The 12,278-nt window shown below is 44.1% G+C and overlaps 1 protein-coding gene across 1 annotated transcript in view; it reads left to right on the top strand.

Moving 5' to 3' along the window:
• Positions 1-12,278, top strand: part of LOC137346430 (eosinophil peroxidase-like) — a 36,399-nt gene that overhangs the window by 2,384 nt on the left and 21,737 nt on the right. The window contains exons 2-5 of the mRNA XM_068009882.1: positions 2,471-2,646; positions 3,297-3,429; positions 11,311-11,440; positions 12,009-12,215. Coding sequence (XP_067865983.1) covers positions 2,471-2,646; positions 3,297-3,429; positions 11,311-11,440; positions 12,009-12,215 — 646 coding nt within the window. The remainder of the gene's footprint in view (positions 1-2,470; positions 2,647-3,296; positions 3,430-11,310; positions 11,441-12,008; positions 12,216-12,278) is intronic.

Below are 12,278 nucleotides of genomic sequence, written 5' to 3'. Positions count from 1 at the left end.
TTCCAAAGATTCACAACCCTTTAATAAAAGCAAAATACTGCGGATGCTGGAAATCTGAAACAAAAACAAGAAATGCTGGATTCACTCAGCAGGTCTGGCAGCATCTGTGGAAAGAGAAGCAGAGTTAACGTTTCGGGTCAGTGACCCTTCTTCGGAACTGACAAATATTAGAAAAGTCACAGATTATAAACAAGTGAGGTGGGGGTTGGGCAAGAGATAACAAAGGAGAAGGTGCAGATTGGACCAGGCCACATAGCTGACCAAAAGGTCACGGAGAAAAGGCAAACAATATGTTAATGGTGTGTTGAAAGACAAAGCATTAGTACAGATTAGGTGTGAATATACTGAATATTGAACAGCAGCAAGTGCAAACCTGAAGAAAAACAACCTGAAAAAAACAGTGGGTAAGCAAACTGAACAAACTAAGATGAAATGAAATAAATGCAAAAAAAGATTGTAAAAAATGTAAAAAGGAATATAAAAAAAGGAAGAAAAAATAACTAAAAATGACTAAAAATGAAAGTAAAGTGGGGGGCTGTCATGCTCTGAAATTATTGAACTCAATGTTCAGTCCGGCAGGCTGTAGTGTGCCTAATCGGTAGATGAGATGCTGTTCCTCGAGCTTGCAACCCTTTGACTGAAGAAATCTCTCCTCACCTCAGTCCTAAATGGCTGGCCCCTTAATCTGAGACAATAACCCCTAGTACCAGACTCTCCAGCCAGACAAAACAGCCTCTTTGCATCCATCCTGACAAACACTGGAAGAATTTTACAAGTTTCAATTGGGATCACTTCTCATTCTTCTGGACTCAGGACAAAATAGGCCAATTATAGTCAATCCCGTCTCAATGGACAACCTTCAAATCCCAGGAATCAATCTAGTGAACCGTTGTTGCACCCACTCTAAGGCAAATTTATCCTTCTTTCAGTTTGGAGACCAAAACTGGACACAGTTCTTCAGCTGAGGTCTCACCAAAACCCTCCATAACTGCAGCAAGACTTCCTCACTTTTACACTTCAACCCCTTTGTTGTCATTCTAGCCATAATCCCAAAGGACCATAGGCATCTCTCTCCATTAGAGAGAGAGAGAGAGAGACAGTTGGTAATGTACAGCTTGAAGGTCACCAGTCTGCAAGCGTGGGGCAAGGAGAGAAAGCAGGCTTCCATGAACTACTACAGCCAGTACGGGGATTGAAGCCACATCTAGCCGTCTAGCCAACTGAGCCCATGGACCCCTCAACCCCTTTATAATAAAGGCTAACGTAGCATTTGCCTTGCTAATTGCTTGCTATACTTGCATGTTAACTTTCTGTAATTAGTGTACAAGGGCATCTATCTCCCTCCGAATACCAACATTTACTCGTCTCTCACCTTTTAAAGCATATTCTGCTTTGCTATTCATCCCACTGAAGTGGACAAATACACACTTTACAATTTTACACTCTGTCTGCCACCATCTTGCCCAATCCTTTAACCATTTACAACCGCTTTATATCCTCCTTGCAGCTTACTTTCCCACCTAGCTTTGTATCATCACACTGCCTGTGTGGAGTTTGCAAGTTCTCCCTGTGTCTGCGTGGGTTTCCTCCGGGTGCTCCAGTTTCCTCCCACATGCCAAAAGACTTGCAGGGTGATAGGTTAATTGGCCATTATAAATTGCCCCTAGTATAGGTAGGGAAATATAGGGACAGGTGGGGATGTGGTAGGAATATGGAATTAGTGTAGGATTAGTATAAATGGGTGGTTGATGGTCGGCACAGACCCGGTGGGCCGAAGGGCCTGTTTCAGTACTGTATCTCAAAACTAAACTAAAACTAAACATCAGAAAACTTGAATATATTACACTCTGTGCCTTCATCTAAGTCACTGATCGGTGTGTGGGATCTGTATTGCTGACCTGTTTATTGTAACATAGTTGCAGTGTATGTGTCTTAGAGTGGATGCAACAAAGTATTGATTCTTGGGATGTGAAGGTTGTCCTTTGAAAAGAGATTGACTCAAATTGGCCTATCTTGTCTGGAGTCTAGACGAATGAGAAGTGACCTCACTGAAACTTGTAAAATTCTTCCATTGTTTGGCAGGGTAGAGTCCCTGATCTGCTCTGAGCCTATGCTGTGATGCTGAGAGGATGTTTCCCTTCATGGGGGAATCTAGAACTAGGAGGCACAATTTCAAGTTAATGGGTCTCCCATTTAAGATGGAGATGAAGAAGAATTTCTTCTTTCAGAGGGTCGTTAGTGTTTGGGATTCTCTTGCGTAGTGAGCAGTGGAGGCTGGGTCATTGAACATATTCAAAGCTGAGTTAGACAGATTTTTGATTGACAGCGGAGTCAAGGGATCTGGGGGACAGGCAGGAAAGTGGAGTTATGGCCACAATCAGCACAACCATGATTTTATTAAATGGTGGAGCAAGCTCAAGGGGCCGAATGGCCTACTCCTGCTCATGTTTCTTATGTTCTTATGTTCCAGTCAAAAAGAGAGGCTGAGCAAAAGATCCTTGAATCCAGGTGACCTACTGCGTTTCTTCAAGCACCCTACGGCAGAGACCAGGGTTGCAGTGCGATCTGCAGAGTACATGGAAACTGCACTGGGTCTCATTCAGCACCATGTTCATCAAATCCACAAACGCTCACTGAATGCATCAGGTCAGTTGGAAAACACATGAGGGTAATCGAGAGGAAACACTGTTTTCGGCGGTTCAATCTCCTTTTCTCATTACCATCGAGTTCTTTCTCAGATGGGTTGGTCACGGACATTGCTGTGACTTTGCAACTGTGTAACAAACTAAGCCATGTGAGGATGACTTCCATTCACAAAAGTAGTGTCTGCATGAGGGTGGTGCAGACAGGGGCCAGGGTGGGGTGAGGCAGGGCAGGATAGCGCTGATGATTGAACTCAGTATGACCGAGAGTTGCTGTATTGTCCGACCTCAGGCAAGGCACCCAACATTTTACTGATCTCTTCAGATCAACACTTGCCTTCACATTTCAGATTCCTGCCCTGATGCTCTGCAGTCAGTCTGCTGGTGTTGAAAGCTGTCACATTCTTTCAGCAGCAGGAGGAGAGGGTGGATATCCTGTTAGGGGCTTTTCCAAAGGACAAGATAGCATCATCCTAAGAACTTTTTTTTTAAATGGAGCATAGTGAGCATTTGCACTGCTACACTACCAGGAATTTACTAACTGTACCTGTTGGTGCTCCAGCTGTAACAGAAGGTCAGATTGTTGTTTAACTGGTGCAACTTGTGCAGGAATTTATCAGTGATTTAAATTGATAGAGTGTGTATGTCCTGCAGATTTGCTAACAGCGCATGACCTGGACAGCATTGCACATGTCACAGGCTGTCTAGCCATACGGCAGCCCCCAGTCTGTGAAGACGACTGTTGGTCAAACCGGTATAGGACCTTCAACTCTGAGTGCAACAACAGGTAGGAACTGGCAGGGCTGGTGACCACTGTCTACTCTACTTCAGTGATTAACTGCGATACAAGTATAGCCATTCACTAAATGTTTCTATCTTCATTCTGATTAATATTTATTAATGGTAAACTGTAGGCCGTGTTCACAGAGGAATTCTGTTTGAGGAATCCAGTGAAAAAAAACTCAGATATGCAATTCTGAATAAATGAAGTGAGAGTGTTGCATTGTCATTTTTTTTTTGAACATGTGATGATTGGACAAGACTTCCTGACACAAATGAAGGTGAGCCTGAGTTTTAAATAATTAACAAAGGATGAGCCTAGGTCCTGAATGAAGTTAGAATGAGCCCCAGTGCCTAAAAATGGACCAAGCACCCAAATAATTGAAGATTTAATTTGAAAAATTCCAATAAATTAATATGGGTGTAGCTCCTAAACGAACAAAGATTGATCAGATTCCATAATCAGTGTCTTCTTTGAATTCCTTGTCTCGAGAGACAATGGGTAAGTGCCTGGAGGTGGTCAGTGGTTTGTGAAGCAGCGCCTGGAGTGGCTATAAAGGCCAATTCTAGAGTGACAGGCTCCTCCACAGGTGCTGCAGAGAAATTTGCTTGTCGGGGCTGTTACACAGTTGGCTCTCCCCTTGTGCTTCTGTCTTTTTTCCTGCCAACTGCGAAGTCTCTTCGACTCGCCACACTTTAGCCCCACCTTTATGACTGCCCGCCAGCTCTGGCGATCGCTGGCAACTGTCTCCCACGACTTGTGATCAATGTCACAGGACTTCATTTCACGTTTGCAGATGTCTTTAAAGCGGAGACATGGACGGCCGGTGGGTCTGATACTCGTGACGAGCTCCCTGTACAGTGTGTCCTTGGGGATCCTGCCATCTTCCATGCGGCTCACACTGCCAAGCCATCTCAAGCGCCGCTGGCTCAGTAAAGTGTATATGCTGGGGATGTTGGCCGCCTCAAGGAATTATGTGTTGGAGATACGGTCCTCCCACCTGATGCCAAGGATTCTACAGAGGCAGCGAAGATGGAATGAATTGAGACGTCGCTCTTGGCTGACATACGTTGTCCAGGCCTCGCTGCCGTAGAGCAAGGTACTGAGGACACAGGCTTGATACACTCAGACTTTTGTGTTCCGTGTCAGTGCGCCATTTTCCCACACTCTCTTGGCCAGTCTGGACATAGCAGTGGAAGCCTTTCCCATGCGCTTGATTTCTGCATCGAGAGACAGGTTACTGGCAATAGTTGAGCCTAGGTAGGTGAACTCTTGAACCACTTCCAAAGCATGGTCGCCGATATTGATGGATGGAGCATTTCTGACGTCCTGTCCCATGAAGTTCGTTTTCTTGAGGCTGATGGTTAGGCCAAATTCGTAGCCGCAAATCTGTCAATGAGTCTCTGCAGACACTCTTCAGTGTGAGATGTTAATACAGCATCGTCAGCAAAGAGGAGTTCCCTGATGAGGACTTTCTGTACTTTGGTCTTCGCTCTTAGATGAGCAAGGTTGAACAACCTGCCACCTGATCTTGTGTGGAGGAAAATTCCTTCTTCTGAAGACTTGAACGCATGTCAGAGCAGCAGGGAGAAGAAGAACCCAAACAGTGTAGGTGCGAGAACACAGCCCTGTTTCACACCATTCAGGATAGGAAAGGGGTCTGATGAGGCGCCGCTATGCTGAATTGTGCCTTTCATATTGTCATGGAATGAGGTGATGAAAGTTAGTAGCTTTGGTGGACATCCGATCTTTTCTAGTAGTCTGAAGAGACCACGTCTGCTGACGAGGTCAAAAGATTTGGTGAGATCAATGAAAGCAACATAGAGGGGCATCTGTTGTTCATGGCATTTCTCCTGTAGCTGGCGAAGGGAGAACAGCATGTCAATGGTGGATCTCTCTGCTCGAAAGCCACACTGTACCTCAGTGTAGACATGCTCAGCCAGCTTCTGGAGCCTGTTTAAAGCGTCTCGAGCGAAGACTTTCCCCACTATGCTGAGCAGGGAGATTCCACGGTAGTTGCTGCAGTCACCGCGGTCACCCTTGTAATTATAGAGGGTGATGATATTGGCATCGCGCATGTCCTGTGGTACTGCTCCCTCATCCCAGCAGAGGCAAAGCAGTTCGTACAGTGCTCAGAGTATAGCAGGCTTGGCACTCTTGATTATCTCAGGGGTAATGCCGTCCTTTCCAGGGGCTTTTCCGCTGGCCAGAGAATCAATGGCATCACTGAGTTCCGATTTTGTTGGCTGTACGTCCAGCTCATCCATGACTGGCAGAGACTGGGCTGCATTGAGGGCGGTCTCAGTGACAACACTTTCTCTGGAGTACAGTTCTAGGTAGTGCTCCACCCAGCGGTCGATTTGCTTGCATTGATCAGTGATTGTGTCCCCTGATTTTGGTTTGAGGAGGGCGATCTTCTTGAAGGTTGGCCCAAAAGCTCTCTTAATGCCATCATCCATTCCTCTGATGTTTCTGGTGTCAGAGGCCAGCTGAATATGACTGCATAGGTGTTGCCAGTAGTCATTTGTGCAGCGCCTGGCTGTTCTTTGTGCAGCGCTTCTGGCTGCTTTAAGTGCTACGGATATTAACTCGCTGGGGGCATTCTTGTAGTTCAGCAGTGCAATGCACTTAGCAGCTATGACAGGTTCCAGCTCTTCAAAGTGAGATTGAAACCAGTCTACATTCCGCTTCACACCTTTGCCATAGGTGGTCATTGCTGAGTCGTAGATGGTGTCTCTGATGTGGGCCCACTTGGTCTCTGCATCCCCTGTAGGAGTGTTTTGAAGGGCTTTTTCAAGTGAATTTAGAAACTTATGTAACAGCTGTGGATGAGAAATTCTGCTCGTGTTGATGCGCGGGTGGCCCTTCTGCTTGGAGTGATGCAGCTTCTTTGGTTTGAGTCTAACCTTGCTGCACACCAGGGAGTGGTCGGTGTCGCAGTCCGCACTGTGGAAGCTGCATGTGATTTGAACGCTGTTTAAAGAGGCTCGCCTTGTGACGATGAGGTCCAGCTGGTGCCAACGACGTGATCTTGGGTGCCTCCATGAAACCTGGTGACAGGGTTTAGTGTGAAAGAACGAGTTGGTGATGCAGAGGTTATGATAGGTACACAACTCAAGCTGTCTCTGTCCATTCTCATTCATCCTTCCAAAGCCAAAGCGCCCAAGGCAGGAGGGCCATGAGTCATGGTTGGCCCCAGCCCTGGCATTAAAGTCCCCCAGCAGGAACAGGTGTTCGGTATTAGGAATGCTACTAATGATATTAAGGAATATCTCGTAGAACTGGTCTGTAACTTCATGTGGGGAGCAGAGTGTTGGAACATAGATGCTGAGTCGGTGTACTGGACCAGAAGCGGTGAACAGTCGGATGGACAGTATGCGTTCCAAGCCATTTGAGGGTGGCTCTATCATGCTGAGCAAAGAGTTTCTGATGGCGAAGCCCACTCCATACTGTCTTGGTTCTTCAGGATCCCTACCCTGCCAGAAGAAGGTGTAGTCTTGCTCTCTTAGAGATCCGCTCGCAGGGAGATGTGTCTTCTGAAGTGCTGCAATGTCCACATTGAGTCTACTGAGCTCGTTGTTAATGATGGCAATCTTCCGAGAATCGTTGATTTGTGTAAGGTCTTCCGACAGGCCAGGACACATAGCTGGTGACCACTGTCTACTCTACTTCAGTGATTAACTGCGATCCAAGTATAGCCATTCACTAAATGTTTCTATCTTCATTCTGATTAATATTTATTAATGGTAAACTGTCGGTCGTGTTCACAGAAGAATTCTGTTTGAAGAATCCAATGAAAAAAACTCAGATATGCAATTCTGAAAAATGAAGTGAGAGTGTTGTCTTGTCATTTTTTTTTTGATCATGTGATGATTGGATAAGACTTCCTGACACAAATGAAGGTGAGCCTGAGTCTTAAATAATTAACAAAGGATGGGCCTAGGTCCTTAATGAAGTTAGAATGAGCCTCAGTGCCTAAAAATGGGCCAAGCACCCAAATAATTGAAGATTTAATTTTTAAAATTCTAATAAATGAATATGGGTGTAGCTCCTCAACGAACAAAGATTGATCAGATTCCATAATCAGTGTAATGAAAGCAAAATACTGCAGATGCTGGAAATTTGAAATAAAAACAATAAGTTCTGGAAATACTCAGCAGGTCTGGCAGCATCTGTGGAGAGAGAAACAGAGTTAACATTTCAGGTCAGTGACCTTTTATCAGAAGGAGTTCTGGTGAAAGGTCACAGACCTGAAACATTGACTCTGTTTCTCTCTCCACAGATGCTGCCAGACCAGCTGTGTATTTCCAGCACTTACTATTTTTATTCCATAATCAGTGTATATTGATAAGATCCCATGGTCAATTAAGTATGTGTTAGAATAGTGGATGCAGTTGCTAAATGAGTAATTTGTAGTGCTACACATGAGCCAATTGTGCATTGCTTATTGCTTTAATCACTGTTGTGACTTGTGGCTTCCAAATAGTTGCACTATTGTGATTAAAGCAGTAATCAATCCACAATTTTAGTGCAAAGATTGATCTCTAGCAACACTATTACAAATTACTATTGAGGTTAACTACAAAGCAAAGCACAGCCAAAAGTACCAAGATCCACGCAGTAAGTAACTTCAGAGGCCAGGACAAGCACAGCAACTACAGATCCTAGGCTCCACATGCTTCAGGTAGCAAGCAGTTTCAGGCTCCACCCTTTTCAGGCTCCAGGCAAGGCAAGGCAGTCATCACGGCTGCTTCAGACTCGGCAGGGCAACATGTTTTGGCAGCCTTATCTCCAGTTTACTATTCAGTCTGCTGGCTGGAGTCTAGGTCCAAGTGCAACCAATCAGGGGTGCAGTCCAAAAATGGCCTTCAGGCTCCCCAGATGGTCTTAGGCTCTCCCATGCATGGGTGTGCAAGCACAGATAGTCTGATACACCTTGTATGTAATCACTGCACACAACCTACACATATTGGACTGAAACCAATAACTGCAATAACAGTTCTTAAACTAAATAACAACTTGCATTTATATAGTGCCTTTAACATTGAACAACATCCCAAAGTGCTTCATAGAGGTGTAATTAAAAAATGGACAAAATGAGTTGAAATTCATGAAGGTGAAAGATGGAAAGTTGTCCAGGAGAGCATTGGAATAGGTGATCAAGGCATGAATGAAGTTTTCAGCAGAGGTAGACAATGTTACAGAGATGAAAGTAGCTGGTCTTTTTGATGACAAGGATATGGGGTCAGAAATTGAATTTGGGACTGAGTAGGATGTTGAGGTTCCAAATAGTTTGTCTCAGCCTGAGCAGGGAGGGGACACTGTTGGTGGCAAGGGTACAGTTTGGGGTAAGGACTGAAGAATATAGATTTAATGTTCTCAATGCTTTGCTGGGGAAAGTGCAGATCATCCAAGACTAGATGTTGGACAAGAAGCCTGGCATCACAGAGGTAATGCAGTCATCAAGATAAATAGTAGAGAAGTAGGGAGTTGGGTGTCATCAGCATGCAGTTGGAAATGGATCCCAAGTCTGTGAATGATCCTAATAAAGAGCAACATGTAGGTAAATAAGAAAAGGGAGCTAGGGATAGATCTTCCAGGCATTCTGGAGATAATGAATATAGGGCTTGGAAAAGAAGCAATTGCTGGAAATTTTCTGACTCTGGAACCAAATGAGGCAACCCCATCAAGTTGGACAAACAAGGAGAGGCATGGAAAAGGATTGGGTGGGTGATTGTTAATGTTGGTCCAAGATGAGGAAAAGACAGGTAAGTAATGCACCATGTTCACAGTCTCAAAAAATGTTGTTCATGACTTTTGTTAAGACTGTTTTGGTGCTATGGGTTGGATTCAAAGAGACAGTTGTAGAACAAATGGGCAAAAATACACACAGGCAAGGAGACAGAGGTGTGTTCTTTGAGGAGATCTGATGTTAGCTGTTTTGAAAAGGAGGGAGCCAGTGCCTGAGGAGAATCTTTTCAAATCTGTCACCATTCCACACAACCTCAAAAAACACACCCTGACACTTCTGTCCTAGCAATCACCGACCATTTCCAAAGTACCTCTATCTCTGTGGCATCGGCCATCTTTGCTCCTGACTCAGCTTATCAGCTGCTGAAGCCCTCCTTCATGTCTTTGGTACATCCAGACTCGAATATCCAATGCCCCTCTGGCCAGTATTTTCCACTTCCATAAAGTTGAGCCCTTCCAAAACTCTGTTGCCTGTATCCTTACCTGTGCCAAGTATCATTAACCCATCATCACTGGCTGACCTCTCTCACTTGTATTGACTCCCAGTCCTCAATACCTCAATTTTGAAATTCTTATACTCATGTTTAAATCCCTTCATGGCCTAGCCCTTCTACAACCCTCTCCAGAGCCTTGAGACATTTTACTATGATAAATGTGCAATGCATAATGCAAGTTGTTGTTATATATTCATCTATTATGTACAGATTGCACTCTTTCAGAAACTCAAGGTGCCCCTCCAGTGGTGCAAATGCCTGCTGATGATATGCAAACTGTGGACATCCCCAGTAGACCCACTATGATTGAGGCAGCGTTTGAAGTCACAGGTGGATGCCTGTCTACACACATTGGGATATATCCTTCGTCCCTCCTCGCTCTTCCCCTGCTCTGTATATTTGTGGCCCCAGAATCACCATGTTTATTACAAGGCCAACTACAGTTCCCATCTCTTATCTTTGCTGTCTCCATCTTTAGTCTTGCTTCATCAATTAACATTCTTGACCTCAATATCTCCTCTGACCTCAGGTGGAAGTCTGACATTTCCTCCATTGATGAAGCTGCTTTTACAAAGTATGGCTTCCACTTAAATGCCGAACAGTTATTTTTATCTCAGCAACTCTAAACTTTATATAAAACCAAAGTCTAAGCAAGATATGAATTCTATCTTCATGTCGTGGAAAGCTCTTCCACCACCTCTGACACTCCTGGGGAATAAACATCTGATTGGTGCCCCTTCCCTCAAGGCAAGTTTTGAACCTCTGTCTCAATTTTTTCAGCCATTTTTTTATTTTACCAAGACAATGTTTGGTGTTCTTTTAACCTTTCCTTTTGTTTCTTTTGAGCTCCAAATATACCATCCTACAAATTCTTCATCCTCCTACACTTCATTGAAATCAGGACTCATCAGGCTGTCACTTACTTTAAAATATTCTGTTCCCAGACTCAAAATTACAGACTCCTTTACTTTTCTGCATTTTATATAATCTAAAATTTTAAATTCCAAGTTTGGAATCAGCACATGATGACTTCTGGATTTATCACATCCTGTTTCCGATTCTTTTCATGCTGAGTGTGTACTGTCTTGTGGGCCTTGGTCCTTCACTTGGGATTCTCAATATCAATCAAAATCCAATTGACTATTGAAGCTTTTTCCCTATTTTGGAATCTGAATGGCTCAGACATGAATAAGTGAGTTGACGTTGTATGCAAAGGCCATCAGCTACATTTGGTCAAGGCTCATATCTGCTACTATCTTAAGTATTGGGTTGGGGGGGGGGGGCGTGGGTGGAAAAGGAACAGTTGTTGACTGGTTTCCTGTTAGCCATCCTGGAAAGGGGAATTAGGTGATATGTATAACAGTTCCCAAAGTGATAATTAACCCCAGGGTGTTTACACCAGGGGGAATAATCATTTCTGAATTTTAATTAATGACACTTTTAATAATTATTAAGTGAAATGGAAGAAAAACCTCCTGCAGAAAACTTCCAGCTGTCATTTGTGAACCTGAATTCAAATGTTGCTGTCAGTCCTGCACTTAGAGAGATGCCACTTGTGTCAGTTTTATTCAGACTGAGTAAGATTTTTGGGTCGGGTGCATTGTGGTAAAATAAATCAATGTTTTGTTTTCCTGATTTCCAGGAGGAAGCCTCGCCTGGGAGCATCTAACACAGCACTCACCCGATGGCTCCCAGCTCGCTATGAGGATGGAATCTTACTCCCACTGGGCTGGACTCCAAACAGATTAGTATCTGGATTCCGTCTGCCACTGGTAACTGTTCACACATCAGACAGAAACAAATCAGATTCATTGTCATCTTAAGAAAAGTAGTTTCTGATTTCTGTCAACTGTACTGAACCCTACAATACTAGGACAGGCAGTGAGGTGCATTAGCGCATTGCCCTTTTACCTTCAGTTAAATCCAGCACAGTTAGATAGGATGACTCTCTCTTCACACTTTTCATCCTTTCACATTCCTTTATGGGTTACCTTTGCACCAAGTCAGCCCAGTTCCTAGTGAGTGCAGACAAATAGCACAAACTGCTCCTTAATGAGGTGGTAACTGGCTGTAGGTTTGCAGATCCACTTGGAAAGACTGCAATGTTGATTGGTGTATGAAATGACCCACCAGTGAGACAGAATAAAAAATACCTCCATCTCCTATTGGGTATCTCTGGAGCTGCACTGTCCTTTATGATGTTTGATGTCTTCAGTTTTACTCACTGTCCCCTTAGTAACATGTCACAGAGGAGCAGGTGAGAGTGCAGCAAAGATGGCTCAATGATGGATAAACCTTGTCTTGTTGTCATGTAATGAATGCTTTACACTTCTGTTCCAGGTCCGAGAGGTGTCCAACAAAATCTTGAGAACATCAAACAAAATCGTGATCTCGGATTCAGTTACAAGCCATTTGTTTATGCAGTGGGGTCAGTGGATTGATCACGACATGAGTTTAAGTCCTGTGTCTGGTAGCATCCAAACCTTCAATGATGGCATCAACTGTGAAACAACTTGTGTTCAGAGAAATCCTTGTTTCCCAATTCGGGTGAGACCATCATTCTGTTTCATTCTGAAGTAATGTTTGAGTTTTTGGTGTGCCCTTGATAGC

This window comes from Heterodontus francisci, chromosome 30 (assembly GCF_036365525.1).
Source record: "Heterodontus francisci isolate sHetFra1 chromosome 30, sHetFra1.hap1, whole genome shotgun sequence".
Lineage (NCBI taxonomy): Eukaryota > Metazoa > Chordata > Chondrichthyes > Heterodontiformes > Heterodontidae > Heterodontus > Heterodontus francisci.
The sequence above is the reverse complement of the archived record's forward strand: the minus strand, read 5'-3'. Positions and strand labels throughout refer to the sequence as shown.